The sequence below is a fragment of the Ovis aries genome, chromosome 17, assembly GCF_016772045.2.
Source record: "Ovis aries strain OAR_USU_Benz2616 breed Rambouillet chromosome 17, ARS-UI_Ramb_v3.0, whole genome shotgun sequence".
NCBI classification, from domain to species: Eukaryota; Metazoa; Chordata; class Mammalia; order Artiodactyla; family Bovidae; genus Ovis; species Ovis aries.
Window position 1 is genome coordinate 37,274,942 of NC_056070.1, and position 16,847 is coordinate 37,291,788.

At 33.5% G+C, this 16,847-nt stretch overlaps 1 protein-coding gene across 4 annotated transcripts in view; it reads left to right on the forward strand.

Annotated features, from left to right (window-relative positions):
* The window catches only part of FSTL5 (follistatin like 5), a 937,018-nt gene that overhangs the window by 795,300 nt on the left and 124,871 nt on the right, over positions 1–16,847 (forward strand). For 2 of the 4 annotated variants that reach the window (XM_027956327.2, XM_042234379.1), the window contains exon 11: positions 14,221–14,247. The exons of the other annotated variants lie outside the window; for them this stretch is intronic. In XM_027956327.2, the coding sequence (XP_027812128.2) occupies positions 14,221–14,247 (27 nt within the window). The remainder of the gene's footprint in view (positions 1–14,220; positions 14,248–16,847) is intronic. 4 annotated transcript variants of the gene reach the window in all.

The following is a 16,847-nucleotide window of genomic DNA, read 5'->3' on the forward strand; positions in this document are numbered from 1 at the left end:
ATACAGCCTTGATGTACTCCTTTTCCTATTTGGAATCAGTCTGTTGTTCCATGTCCAGTTCTAACTGTTGCTTCCTGACCTGAATATGATGGCTAGTAATTTTTGATATTAAGTTTATGACCTACTTCTGTGATTATCCTGTTTAGGTTTCTGCTGCCTCTTAGTGCCCTGCCACTAATATATTTTATAATGTCTTTAAAGATAAACAAATGTAATTGAAGTATAAACTTATATATTCAACCAGAATGCTTTAAATATCATGGTATTTAATGCATTTGTGGTATGTAGTTGTACTGTGTAACTTCTCTCACAAAATATTTATCTAAAAATCTTCACTTATCTGAATAAGTAACTTTTTAAAGTAGTCAATTTCCTTCAAAGAATATATGTCTTTTATTTACACCATATTTAAATATAATTAAGTCTACATTTTAGTATTTAGAATATATTGTGTGTGCTCAATCACTTCAATCGTGTTCAACTCTTTGTGACCCATGGACTGTAACCCACCAGGCTCCTTTGTCTATGGGATTATCCAGACAAGAATACTGGAGTGGGTTTCCATTTCCTTTGCCAAAAATACATTATAAAGCATATTATAAAATATATTAAATATGCATATTTGAGGACATATTCCATAGGGGGGAATTCAGAATATGAGAGGAGTAATAAAAATTGCTAGAAATACTTCTTTTATAAAAACTGATATTCATTGCTAGATCTTTAAAATCTACCATCTTTAACTTTTTCTTTGCATATGTGCTGTTAATACCCAACTCTTCTTCTTTTTTCCTAAAAAATTTGTTCTCACTTATGATGATACAGAGAGTCCTCTGGTAGCCCTAATCATAGGTTAGAATATGCTTTTATGCAATGTTTTGTTTTGGCAACATCTTCATTAATTTAATTTCTATAAGTGTGCTGATCTTGTGTTCTGCTTAGGAGATGGATATATACATATATAACATCATGTGCCAGGTACTACTTAAAATGTGCTATGATCATTTTATTTTTAAAATTATCTAGTTCATCCTGTTGTCTCTGCTCTAGATGATGAAGTTAAAGCAAAAACAAAAGTAACGTTGCTACCTAATTAAAATAGTAGAGTGTGTAAATGAATTAATTAGAAGGCAACGTTGTTCTCTTGTATATCTGTAGCTGCTGCTGCTAAGTCACGTCAGTCGTATCTGACTCTGTGCGACCCCATAGATGGCAGCCCACCAGGCTCCCGTCCCTGAGATTCTCCAGGCAAAAATCCTGGAGTGGGTTGCCATTTCCCTCTCCAGTGCATGAAAGTGAAAAGTGAAAGTGAAATCGCTCAGTCATGTCCAACTCTTCACAACCCCATGGACCGTAGCCTACCAGGCTCCTCCGTCCATGGGACTTCCCAGGCAAGAGTAGTGGGGTGGGGTGGCATTGCCTTCTCCTATCTGTTGCTAATTACCCACTATTTTTAATGATGTCACTGTTATTGTTTATTATGTAAAAAGCACAACCAGTCATTTATGGGAAGAATTCTCAAAAATCAAGTCACTTCCTAACATTAGTAGGCTTAGATATTCTATATTAAGAGAAGCTTAAGTATTGGCAGTCTGGACAAGAGGAGGTTAGAAAGATTTTCTTGAAGTTTGCTTAGAAAGCAGTCTGTTACGCTAACACTGTGTGGTGTACAACATGATCCTAATGATCCCCTTCTTCTGTTTCACTTACTCTTGTAGTTTTTTCCTTCATTTATCCATCATCCATGTAATCTCTTATACCTGCTAATCACAGATTCCTGATGCTTTCCTCCTGCATCCCCTCACCCCCTTGGCAAACACAAGTCTGCTTTATATATCTGTATATCTTTTTTCGTTTGAAAGATATGCTCATTTGTGTCATGTTTTAGATTCTACATATAAGTCATAAAATATTTGTCTTTGAGTTTCTGACTTACTTCACTTATTATGGTAATCTTTAGGTTCATCCATGTTGCTACAAATAGCATTATTTCATTCTTTCCATGGCCTTTTTTTTTTCATTCTTGTAAATGGCTGAGTAATATTACCGTATATATATATATACATATATATATGTGTATATATATATGTATATATGTATATATATATGTATATAAAACATATTTTCTTTCTCCATCTGTTGATGGAAATTCAGATTGCTTCCATGTCCATTATCCTGGCTATTGACCATATGGCTGCTTCTATTAATGTAGGGCTGCATGTATGTTTTTACGTTATACTTTTGCCTGGGTGTATGCCCAGGAGTGGGATTTCTGAATCACATGGTGACTTAATTTTTAGTTTATGTGGAACCTTCATATGTTTTCCATACTGATTGCACCAGTTTACAAAACCATCAACAGTGTGGCATTTTCTACAACCTCTGCAGCATTCATTATTTGTAGACTTTGTAATGATGACCATTCTGACTCATGTAAGGTGATACCTTGTTGTAGTTTTGATTTGCATTTCTCTAATAATTAGCTATATGAGCACCTTTTCATGTGCCTATTGGCCATGGGTATTTCCTCTCTGGAGAAATGTCGATTTACGTCTTCTGCCAATTTTTTGATTGGGTTTTTTTTGTTGTTGTCATTGTTATTGAATTGTGGGAGCTGTTTGTATATTTAAGCCCTTGTTTGGTCACATCATGTGCAAATATTTTCTCTCAGCTTGGACATTGTCTTTTTGTGTTTGTTTGTTTTCCACTGCTGTGCAAATGGTTTTAAGCTTAATTATGTCCCATTTGTTTATTTTTGCTTTTATCTTTATTGCCTTGGGTGGCTGACCTAAGGAAACATTGGTACTATTCATGTCAGAGAATGTTTTGCCTGTGTTCTCTTCTAGGAGTTTTATGCTGTCTTGTCTTATATTTAAGTCTTTACATCACTTTGAATTCATTTTTTGGTAGGTACAAGGGTGTGTTCTAACTTCATTGGTTTACATGAAGCTATCAAACTTTCCCAAAATCACTTGCTGAAGAGACTGCTTTTCCTTCTACTTTGTCAAAAATTAATTGTTCATAGGCATGTAGGTTGTTTCCAGGCTCTCTACTCTGTTCCATTGACACATATGTTTGTTTTTGTGCCAATACCATGCTGTTTTAATTTCTATAGCTCTGTAGTATTGTCTGAAGTCTCAGTTGCTTGTGCCCCCTGCTTTGTTTTATTCCTCAAGATTTCTTTGGCAATTCTGAGTATTTAGTGGTTCTATATAAATTTTAAGATTATTTGTTCTAATACTGTGGAAAATGTCCTGGGTATTTTGATAGGCATTGCATTATCTGTAAATTTCTCTGAGTAGTTTGGCCATTTTAGCAATATTAAGTCTTTCAGTGCAAGAGCATGGAATATCATTCCATTTCTTTGAGTCATCTTCAGTTAGCATTATTAATGTTTTGTAGTTTTTATCATTTAAGTCTTTTACCTCCTTGGAAAGATGTATTCCTAAATATTTTATTTTTGATGCAATTTTGATAGGGATTGTTTGTTAGCATTCTCTTTCTGATATTTCATTGTTGGTTTAAATAAATACAACATATTTCTGTTAATCTTATATCCTACTATGTTGCTGAATTAATTTATCAATTCTAGTGGTTTTTGTGTGGAGTCTTTAGGGTTTTCTGTATATAGTGTGACATCACCTTCATATAATGACAATTTTTCCTTAACATGGGAATAATTCTGACATTGTCTTGGTCTCAATCCAACTCACTTGGTTGTCAAGAGTATACTATCTCTATCTGTTTATGTTCAAGGATTTTAAAAAATATATGTAAGCATTAAAGTGGCAACATGAAGCAGTCAGAGATGTATCTCCTTTCAGAACCCAGAAACCAACTTTACGTAATCAGACAATGATTGACTCTTGCTTTCCCATGAGTTGCATAGATCTTCCTCCTTTTCTTATTTTCTCGAATCCTGATCTGCATTATCACAAATTATCACAGCCCTAATTCTGCGCATGGTAACTTTTGCTATGCATTCTTACAATTTTAGTTCTCTGTGCTCTTGATTTTCTAGTGTTTCTTGTGTTTGCAGTTTCATGAATCAGAAACACAATTTCTGATTCAAATTACCCTCCCCTAAAATAATATTATTACTCTACCTCATCGGTTCATTGAGATTAAAACCATGGAGCTGTGGCTAGTTTCTGGATTGTATGCCTTCATGTATTCTTGGTGCTATTGCCTAATCAACTAATGCTAGGCACTAGATTGGAAATCTGTAGTCCTTGGATTATTGTCTTCAATCAGTGCTAAACGAGTGACAGTTTCACTTAAAATTGGCTTTGAAATTGGCATATGGAAGGCAGTGTATTTGGCATATCTTATATAGCTTTCCACCCCTAGAATAGTATATTTTAAATGTCTCATTTCCTTCACCATATGTACATTCCAAGACATTTTGACTAACCACACATTTTTTCAGATACATTAAATTTTTATCTATATTTTCTTTTGACTTTGCCCTTTTCATTTGCCTTCTGAAGCTGTCAATTTTTGAAGTCCAAATGGAGAAACAGTCAATAAGATAGCTAACTAAAATGTTATCCTCACATAAATATAGCTTATCAAAAAGTGTTTTGCACTAGTGCAAACCTTGCACTTTCAAAAGAGAAGGCTAATAAAAAACTTACTTAGTTGAAAGGCCAAGCAATTTGCACATGAGTAGCCTAGGAAAATAGTTGTTCAGTACTATAGCATGCTGCTCCATACTTGATGACAATATTACAGTTGTTTATGTAATATTCACCCTCCACATGCATTTTCTCATAGAAATGGCACATACAACATGACATCCATCATTTGAACATAACTGAAAGTCCCTAACTTACATAATAAGGCAATTTATCAAAAGGGCCTTAATAAAAGTTCCTTGTGTCTAGGCATCTGTTCCACTGAACCACATTTTCATTATAAGATACACATTATCTTCAAAAAGAATTTTACATTTCAATTGTCATGAATAAGCATTGAATAATGGAGGTCTATAGCTTTAAAGTTTTCATTATTTAATTATAAAGAAAGGATTTTGAGAGAGATTATGTATGATAAATTACAGAATGCCACAGATGTTTCACAGGATTCCAAATGTAGAGAAAAATTGTCATTTAACTCAACTTTTGGTTCCAGGCAGGCTACCTATAGATAAAAAGCTAAGCTGGAACTTAAAGGCCAACCAAGAGTAAATTAGGTGAAGAATTTTACTGAGGGTATTCCTGCAGGTATAGCATGTATAACAATGAAGAGATTCAAAATGACTAGATGTTTATAATGTGACTTTAGGCTGACATAGACACATAGTGGAAGCCCATGTGTGCTATGTTAAGGATTTTGAGCTTACACAAACACACACACACATACAAGTACATTATGTTTCTAAGCAAATTAGTGGCATCGTCAAGCCTGTGTTTACTACAGATAGCTGTTTATATTGTATGAAGGATAAATTGATGTGACAAAATAAAGGCATTCCAATATATAAGTAGCTGTCAAAAGTGCAAAAATTATGAAATGACATTGCAATATAAATAATGGATAAGGACATAAATAGAAGAAAGTTTTATTTATATATTTGCTAACATAGTCAATATAATTTATAAGCAAACCTAGTATATTTGTGAGATAATATTTATTCACATTTGGTAAGCTTGTATATATGTGTGTACACATACACACGTATGCAGAAACAGTTCACCCTGAGTATGGTGGGATGAACTTTCATGGACAACTGGTAGTAATGACAGCAACCTTTCAGAAGTCAACTTTGGTAACACATGTCAATGTCTCTAAACATTCCCAGTCTAACTTTGTACAATCAATAGAACATGTTCTAAACAGACAATAACAATAAATGACATTTTTAAATTAAGTAATTAAGAATAAATTTTATTTTTCTATTATTTATCTTCTTGATCTAGGAATACTATAGGGCCCTATCTAGCATAATTTTAATGAATGTTATAGTTGATTTGTTATACATTTTTATTTCAGTAAATTACTGATATACTACACTTTGGGGCTATTATAAATAAAATCTTCTATTGTGTCTTCTAATTCTTATGTAAGAAAGTGAAATTTGGAGTATTTATCTTGTGTCTTGTCACCTAACTGAACTCTCTTGTTATTTTTATGTGCAATATTAATTCTTTGTAACATTTTTATCTTCAAATTTAGATCATTTTATTTACAATTTTACAGTACTTATAAATTTATATTTGTTTCTGGATTTAATAAATTGTTCAGTCCATCAAAATTAATTTCTAGTACCAGTCACAGTCCCTTATTCATTTATTAATTTATTATCCTTGTTTTGTTAAATGTTAAAAATTTAACACATTTATATTAACATGTGTATGTTAATATTAATGTTAATTCTAACATTAGAATATGCCTCTACTTATAGGGTGCTAGGTCACTAAGAGTATATTGCACTTAATAATATGTGATGCATTTTGTGAGATTCTGTTTTCAGACTTAAGTGGTAGTTATCATTCTCATTTTATGTTCTAATATATCAAGTGAATTGATTTCTTAATTAAATTTCTATCAAATCCTTCTTTCATTCCAAGAAGATACCTGTCTATGATCAAAATTTTATTTTATTTATTTTTAAATTTAAATTTATTTATTTTAATTGGAGGCTAATTACTTTACAATATTGTATTGGTTTTGCCATATATTGACATGAATCAGCCACAGGTGTTCCCAATCCAGGACCCCCCTCCCAACTCCCTCCCCATACCATCCCTCTGGGTTATCCCAGTGGACCAGCCCCAAGCATGCTGTATCCTGCATCGAACTTAGACTGGCAATTTGTTTCTTATATGATATTATACATGTTTCAATGCCATTTTCCCAAATCATCCCACCCTCTCCCGCTCCCACAGAGTCCAAAAGACTGTTCTATACATCTGTGTCTCTTTGGCTGTCTCACATACAGGGTTATCGTTCTCATCTTTCTAAATTCCATATAAATGCATTAGTATACTGTATTGGTGTTTTTCTTTCTGGCTTACTTCACTCTGTATAATTGGCTCCAGTTTCATCCATCTCATTAGAATTGATTCCAGTGTATTCTTTTTAATGGCTGAGTAATACTCCGTTGTGTATATGTACCACAACTTTCTTATCCATTCTTATGCTGATAGACATCTAGGTTGCTTCCATGTCCTGGCTATTATAAACAGTGTTGCGATGAACATTGGACATGTGATGAACATTGGAGTACATGTGTCTCTTTCAGTTCTGGTTTCCTTGGTGTGTATGCCCAGCAGTGGGATTGCTGGGTCATAAGGGAGTTCTATTTCCAGTTCTTTAAGGAATCTCCACACTGTTCTCCATAGTGGCTGTACTAGTTTGCATTCCCACCAACAGTGTAAGAGGGTTCCCTTTTCTCCACACCCTCTCCAGCATTTATTGCTTGTAGACTTTTGGATCGCAGTCATTCTGACTGGCCTGAAATGGTACCTCATTGTGGTTTTGATTTGCATTTCTCTGATAATGAGTGATGTTAAGCAACCCAATAAAAAAATTGGCCAAAAAACTAAATAGACATTTCTCCAAAGAAGACATACAGATGGCTAACAAATATATGATCAAAATTTTAATATACTGGTGAATTTCACTTGCATTTTATTTGTAATTTCTGTCATTAGTTAAAGTGTCTTGTAATTTGTTTTACTTTGCTATTATTATCAATTAATTGGCATCTCTTCTTCTAACTTTACAAAATGAAAAGGCATGTTTCCATCTTGATCTACATTTTAACAATGTTGAATATAACAGGAATTATATAATTCTTTAAGTGAAAGAAAGTGAAAGTGAAGTCACTCAGTCATGTCTGACTCTGGGACTCCATGGACTATAGCCTACCAGGCTCCTCTGTCCATGGGCTTTTCCAGGCAATAATACTGGAGTGGGTTGCCATTTCCTTCTCAAGGGAATCTACCTTAACCAGGGATTGAACCCAGGTCTCCTGTATTGCAGACAGATGCTTTACCCTTTGAGCCATCAGAGAAGTCTTAAATACACTTTATAGAAACCTCATGCCCTAAAGTAATATTGAGAAGAAATTATTTTTGAAAATGGTTTAATTAGTACCATGATTATTTTTATTCAGATTTATTTTTTGTGTTCAGTTTGGATATTTATAGTTCCTTGGAATTTATAAAATATGTTTATAAAATACAAAAGTATAAAAACTTACAAATAAATTCAATAGAGCTTATTAAATTTGCTACAGAAAAAAATCTACATTAATTTAAAATTAACATAACTACAATCATTTCTTCTTTCTTCCCTCTCTCCTGCCTTCCTTCTCCTTCTTGGATTTTTTTTTCTCTCTCTCTCTTTCATCTATTGTTCAGCAATGCATTAATTAATTATATGCATTATCTTTTGGCCAAAACTCTTTGGGTTCATGTTAAATTTTATTTTTGCATTTTTGTTGCTTGATATGAGTTATAATTATATTTGATTCTAAAAATATTTAGTTTGTTAAATGATTTTTGTTAATAGTTTTAAATATTTGTAACACAGTTTTATATTTGCTTTATTGCTTTCTGAAGATGTCTAAGCAGTTTATGGTTATTGAAATCTACCTCCAGAATACAGCAAGTCTTTCAATTTTTGACTTACTTTGGAACTGCTCTTGAATATCTCTCAAGAAAACTTGAAAAGAAAACACTTCCTGTTTTTATCACAGAACATTCAGTATAAAAACACTAATTCAGCAATAATAATCATGTCATTGTAACTTTGTGTTTTTCCTCTTCATTTATCAAATACTGAAGGTGATTGAGTCAAAGCAGAATATGAGTATAGCTTTATGAATGTTGTATCTAATCCTAATAGTTTGTCTCATATTTTAATTCTGTGCTCTAAATTTATATAATTTTAAACTCACTACATAGTGCTTTGAATTTTACTTTATCTGGTATTAATATTACAAATCATGCATTTTTTGTACTTTCTCACATGTTATTGCCTATCTTAAAAATGTCTGCCCTTAGCCCTTCAACATAGCAGTGTTTTACCATACCACCGGGGCTTATGCATGCTTTTCCTATGTCTGAAAGTCAGATTCCTCCAATCCTCCCCATGTGCACTCCTTTTCATATTTTAAACTTCTCCTTCAGCATCATCATTAGGAAGAGATATCTCCCCCAGATTCACTGATCATGTATAATCCACTCATTAAAAGCATTCAGGGTGCTATGTTCCTTTCTTTCATAACACACTAAAATTTTAATTGTGAAATTATATAATTTGAATCTTATTTTTTCTTTTTCTTTACCCTCACCTTAGTGACTGAACAACTACCATATAAACACTATTAGCACAGAAACTAGGTCAATCTTATCCTGTGTAATGTAGTACTGAATACAGTGCCTGGCACATGATGTGCACACTTCATACCCTTTGGATGAAGATATGAGGAAACAAGTCTACTTACCTTTGTTTACAAGAGAGAATCTCAAAAAAATGCTTACTCTATGAAAATTAATTTTAAAAAACATACTAAGTGGTAAAACATATATGACTTGGTCCTCCAGCAAGGAGCACTGGAACCCAGTTTTGGCTCTATGACACTGATGGTCAGACTTTAGTTTTTCCAAAAGTGATTATGTTTAATATCATTAAAATGTGCAGGGAGTAATCAGATGTGTACGAGCTTTGCCTTCAGTTTCATTTCCTTTTCACTAATATTGTTTTGCTTTGAAAGTGTGTGTATATTCCCAAAACTTTTATAATTCTAAATCAACTGTATTTCAAAAAATGAAATTATATACAATTGGATAAATTTGAATTAGTAAGGGAGGCAGGCATTTTGCTGAGAATATATTTAGTTGATACTTACTTTCATACCTGCCTTAATATTTTAACTTTCCATTTATTTATTTAGTTCCTACACAATAGTTAATAGACTTATTGTACAGGAATAATTTAATAAGAATTGTTTATTATGCATTGAAATAAGCAAGATATGTTTAGGTTTATTGAATTTTCAGTTCAGTTCGTCACTCAGTCCTTTACGACTCTTTGCGACCCCATAGACTGAAGAACGACAGGTTTCCCTGTCCATGTCTAACTCTTGGAGCTTGCACAAACACATGTCCATAGATTCGGGGATGCCATCCAACCATCTCACCCTGTCATCCCCTTCTCCTCCTGCTTTCAATCTTTCCCAGTATCAAGGTCTTTTCCAATGAGTCAGTTCTTCTCATCAGGTGGTCAAAGTATTGGAGTTTCGGCATCAGTTCTTCCAATGAATAATCAGGACTGATTTCCTTTAGGACAGACTGGTTGGATCTTCTTGCTGTTCAAGGGACTCTCAAGAGTCTTCTCCAACACCACAATTCAAAAGCATTGATTCTTCGGTGCTCAGCTTTCTTTAAGGTCCAACACTCACATCTATACATGACTACTGGAAAAATCATAGCTTTGACTAGACAGACTTTCATTGGCAAAGTAGTCTCTCTGCTTTTAAATATGCTATCTAGGTTGGTCATAGCTTTTCTTCTAAGGAGCAAGCATCTTTTAATTTCCTGGCTGCAGTCACCCTCTGCAGTGATTTTGGAGAAAAACAAAGTAAGGAACATTTATTGTGCCCCCAAAATAAAGTCTCTCACAATTTCTATCTATTGTTTTACTATCTAATTGCCATGACATGATGGGACTGGATGCCATGATTTAATTTTCTGAATGTTGAGTTTAAGCCAACTTTTTCACTCTCTTCTTTCACTTTCATCAAGAGGCTCTTTAGTTCTTCTCTTTCTGCCATAAAGGTGGTGTCTTCTGCATATCTGAAGTTATTGCTATTTCTCCCAGAAATCTTGATTCCAGCTTGTGCTTCATCCAGCCTGACATTTCACATGATGGATTCTGCATACAAGATAAATAAACAGGGTGACAATATACAGCCTTGACGTATGCCTTTCCCTATTTGGAACCAGTCTGCTGTTCCATGTCCAGTTCTAATTATTGCTTCTCGACCTTGCTGACACATTTCTCAGGAGGCAGATCAGGTGGTCTGGTATTTCCATCTCTTGAAGAATTTTTGTGATCCACAGAGTGAAAGTCTTTGGCATAGTCAATAAGGCAGAAATAGATATTTTTCTGCAACTCTCATGCTTTTTCAATGATCCAACAGATGTTGGCAATTTGATCTCTGGTTCCTCTGCCTACTCAAATCTGACTTGTTCATCTGGAAGTTCATGGTTCACGTACTGTTGAGGCCTGACTTGGAGAATTTTGAGCATTACTTTGTTAGCATGTGAGTGAAATTGTGTGGTATTTTGAACATTCTTTGGTGTTGCCTTTCTTTGTGATTGGAATGAAAACTGACCCTTTCCAGTCCTGTGGTCACTGCTGTATTTTGCAAATATGCTGGAATATTGAGTACAGCACTTTAACTGTACTATCTTTTAGGATTCAAAATAGCTCGATTGGAATTCCATCACCTCCACTAGCTTTGTTCAAAGTAATGCTTCCTAAAATCACTTGACTTTGCATTCCAGGATGTCTGGCTCTACATGAATGATCACACCATCATGGTTATCTGGGTCATGAAGTTCTTTTTGTATAGTTCTTCTGTGTATTCTTACCACCTCTTCTTAATGTCTCCTGCTACTTTTATATTTTTTATTGTGCCCATCTTTGCATGAAGTCTTCCCTTGGTATCTCTAATTTTCTTGAAGGGATCTTTAGTCTTTCCCATTCTATTTTTTTTACTCTATTTCTTTGCATTGATCAGTGAGGAAGGCTTTCTTATCTCTCCTTGCTATTCTTTGGAACTCTGCATTCAAATGGGTATATCTTTACTTTTCTCCTTTGCCTTTCACTTCTCTTCTTTCCTCAGCTGTTTGTAAGGCCTTTTCAGACAACCATTTAGCCTTTTTTGCATTTCTTTTTCTTGGAGATGGTCTTGATCACTGCCTCCTGTAAACTGTCATGAGCTTCCTTCCATAATTCTTCAGCCACTCTCTCTATCAGATATAATCTCTTGAATCTTTTTGTCACTTCCACTGTATAATCATAAGGGGATTTGATTTAGGTCATACCTGAATAGCCTAGTGGTTTTCCCTACTTTCAATATAATTCTGAATTTGGCAATAAGGAGTTCATGATCTGAGCCACAGTCATTTCCTGGTCTTGTTTTTGCTGACTGTATAGAGCTTCTCCATCTTTGGCTACAAAGAGTATAATCAATCTGATTTCAGTATTGACCATCTGGTGGTGTCCATGTGTAGAGCTGTCTCCTGTGTTGTTGGACGAGGGTGTTTGCTATGACCAGTTCATTCTCTTGGCAAAACTGTTAGCCTTTGACCTGGTTTGTTTTGTACTCCAAGGCCAAATTTGCCAGTTACTCCAGGTATCTCTAGGCATCCTACTTTTGCATTCCTGTCTCCTATAATGAAAAGGACATCTTTTGGGGGTGTTAGTTCTTGAAGTTTGTAGGTCTTCAGAGAACCACTTAACTTCAACCTCTTCAGCATTACTGGTCAGGACATAGACTTGGATTTCTGTGATATTGAATGGTTTGCCTTGGAAATAGCAGAGATCATTCTGTCATTTTTGAGATCGTATCCAAGTACTGCATTTCAGACTCTTTTGTTGACAATGATGGGTGCTCCATTTCTTCTAAGGGATTCTTATCTACAGTAGTAGATAAAATGGTCATCTGAGTTAGATTCACCCATTGTAGTCCTTTTTAGTTCACTGATTCCTAAAATGTTGATGTTCACTCTTGGCCATCTCCTGTTTGACCATTTCTAATTAGCTTGACTCATGGACCTAACATCTCAGGTTCCTATGCGATATTGCTTTTTAGAGCATCAGACTACTTCCATCAACAGTCACGTCCACAACTGGGTGCTGTTTTGTTTGTTTTTTTTTTTTTTAATTTTTATTTTTACTTTATTTTACTTTACAATACTGTACTGGTTTTGCCATACATTAACATGAGTCCGCCATGGGTGTACATGAGTTCCCAATCCTGAAACCCCTCCAACCTCCCACCCCATATCATCTCTCTGGATCATCCCCGTGCACCAGCCCCAAGCATCCTGTATCCTACATTGAACATAGACTGGTGATTCGTTTCTTACATGATAGTATACATGTTTCAGTGCCATTCTCCCAAATCATCCCACCCTCTCCCTCTCCCACAGAACCCAAAAGTCCGTTCTAAACATCTGTGTCTCTTTTGCTGTCTCATATACAGGGTTATCATTACCATCTTTCTAAATTCCATATATATGTGTTAGTATGCTATATTGGTGTTTTTCTTTCTAGCTTCCTTCACTCTGTATAATCGGCTCCAGTTTCATCCATCTCATTAGAACTGATTCAAATGTATTCTTTTTAATGGCTGAGTAATACTCCATTGTGTATATGTACCACAGCTTTCTTATCCATTCATCTGCTGATGGACATTTAGGTTGTTTTTAATTTGGTTCCACCTCTTCATTCTTTCTGGAGTTATTTCTCCACTATTCTCCAGTAGCATATTGGGCACCTACAGACCTGGGGAGCTCATCTTTCAGTTTCCTATCTTTTTGCCTTTTCATACTGTTCATGGGGTTCTCAAGGCAAGAATACTGAAGTGGTTTTCCATTTCCTTCTCCAGTAGACAATGTTTTATCAGAACTCTCCACCATGACCCGTCTATCTTAGGTGGCCCTACATGACATGGCTCATAGTTTCATTGCATTAGACAAGATTGTGGTCCATGTGAGAAGTTTGGTTAGTTTTCTGTGATAGTGTTTTTCATTTTGTCATTGATTGCATACCATGTTGAAATATTACTTATGATTATTAAGAATTTTAAAATTGTAACTGCTCCAATTACTAACTTCTAAGTATTACCTCAAATAAATGAATAGTTTTAACTACTATGCATATTTTAAAGGTATATTTTAACAAATTAGCTTAAATATCCCAATGTTTTCAGTGATACATAATTTTTTGTTGTTTATTAACATAATCTCTGTTGTAAAGAAGAATTGGCTATCAAGACATGAACAGAACATTGTCATAGTCCCAGCATTTTAATGTTTTTGTTAGAGTAGATTGTTGAATTCACCTTCATTATTCTTAAATGCACGTTCTATCTTAGAGATTGTGACCTCTTTGATAGTTATTTTTATTACTATGTAATTGATTCTCACTTTACTCATTTTTCTTTTTCCTCTTTTCCTTTCAAACATGCTGCAGTAGCTAACATATTATGGAGAGAAGAAGGTACTAAATTCCATTTTTTTATATTATTGTGATTATTTTGCTTACTTGATATATTGTTGACTATCAGTTCTAATAATTGCCTTATTCATTTCTATTGTCATTAAAATTTTATTTGAGCATAAACCAGTATTATTCTGTAAATGGCTACCATTTAAAATATTTATAGGTTCTCATCAGCTTGATTTATTATTGATATATAATAGGGAGGTTATATTATAATATATGGAAATGCTTTTTAAGAGTATAGAATTAAAATTAGTCAAATAAATGAAAGCAAACTTAGTTAAACAGAATTTATATATTAACCGTGATTCAGATTAAAAAAGAAAAAATTAGAAAACTGTTACCTTATGAATGGAATATAATAAATAAAGAAAACAGGTTATTGCAGCTTCCTTGATGGTCTAGTAGTTAAGAATTAACCTTCCAATGCAGGGGTTGCAGGTTCAATCTCTGGGTAGAGGCATGTGATCCCACAAACCCTGTGGCTAGAAACCAAGACAAAAACAAAAAAAAAAGCAATTTTGTAAAAAAATAAACAAAAAAACAACAAAAAAAACCTCAATAAAGATATGAAACAATCTACATCAAAAATAATCTTTTAAAAAAAGGAAAAAAATGGGTTATAAACTTGAAGTAACTGGATTCAAATCCAGTCTGTACCAGTATATAAACTAGAGCCTCTTTATCTCACAAATTTGTCATCTCAAAACTAAGGACAGTTGTTAGTTCTCAGCAAGATTTTTTAAATCAACTTTTTAAATTATAGTCTGCACTCAATTGTGCTAGTCTTTCTTAATTAGCCACAAAAGCCAAGTGGCAGTATTTGCCCAGAATTTAAATATCCCAAGTGCATTACTTAAATTCTTAGGAGAAAAGTGTGGATAAGTCATCATTACACTCTTGGAAGGCAGTTATCAAAGTAATTGCCTACACAAACCATTGTAGAAAAACTTCTTTGTTTCTTGTTGTAACTCTTATATGAACTGGAGTCACAGCCACCTGGAGGACCATGCCTCAGAAGGGTTAATAAATTTTGAAATTTAGCCATCTTAATTTTATTCTCAAAGATGACCATAAGGCATTTTATTTTCTCCCTTGGTATTTCTTTCTCCTCAAATCTTTTGTAAAGGCCCTAAACTCCAGTTTACTAAGAGCTATTGGAGTAATTTTATCTTCTCATTTTATTCCACTTGGATATTTCACATTTGAACTTACGAATTCATTACTGAAACAGATATTGTTATGACATGATTAGCATATATGTTAGATGTTTCTTTAGACTCTCTTATTTCTTGAGATCAAACAAATATTTCTCTGGGTATTAAAAAATGGATTTTATTTAATCATTATAAAGGGAAGGAATAAAACCTAAATATTCAGAGATCACTAGTTGCTGGGAAAATTTGAATGAGTCATTTTACCTCTCTGAGCCATAATTTTTTAAAACAATGCTTGAAATATAGTTTGGCACCCTCCTTGTAAATTTGTGATATGTAAATCTCTTTAAAATATCTAAAACAACTCTTTTTTTATAACTTGAATTGATGTCATTAACATTAGTACTTTATAATAATCATTAATATGTAGTAATAGTATAATATTATTTAGGTGACCTTTAAAAATATAGGATACCTCCAGATTAATTAAAATCATCCTGAGATTCATTATATGAAAATATTTAACTTTTTCTTCTGTTAATCTTTGAAACTATATGCTTTCAATAAGTACTCTCCATCAGTCAGTGATGTGCTTACTCTATATGATGTTGTTTGACCCAGAATATGTGCTTGAGAAATCATAGCTTGAGAAATCATTTAATACATTTTGCAGGTAATTTTAAAGCATATACAAGAAATGTTTTAGGAAATTTTTAAAATCCTTTTTTTCTATGTACTGTTATCATCAGAGTACTTTGCTGTTTTCTGAAATAAAATTTAAAACAATATATTTGAGAAAACAATATACTTGACTCAGATTCCAGAAATCTGTAAATTATATTTATAATACCACAGTTATCAGTAAGGCATTACAATTGAAAATGATTGCATGCAATAGTAATAATGGTGGCCAGGCATAATAGACCAAGTTGAGGAATCATTTAACCACAAACATGTTTACAACTATTTCATAAAAATAATTGAAATAACAAAAGAAGCATCCAAAGTAAATTTCTACCTGTATTTTTAAGGATAGAATAATAACTAACAAAAAGTCCATATTTCTGAGACCCATTTTTATTTTCACTCTAGCAGTGCCTTCTGTTTGCATGCTCACATTGTCACTATTACCATGATTTCAAAATCATAATTCCTCTATAATGTCGTATGACTTAAAGGCAAACTTTTTTTTATGGGAGTGTAGAAAAACATTTTAGAAGGGAGTAAAATATATCACTCATTTATTTACAAATATTTTAAAGAGACAACTAAATGTACAGCACTTTGAAAGCACTTGTAAAGATAAGATCTAGTATCTGCTCTAATGAAATTTTTAATCTTGTGAAATGGAAGATTAACTCATTGTCAACTAATTTTACTACATAGATGATCTCAAAGTATACATTAAAAGATTAGGTATGGCTAGGTCTCTTTTGCAAT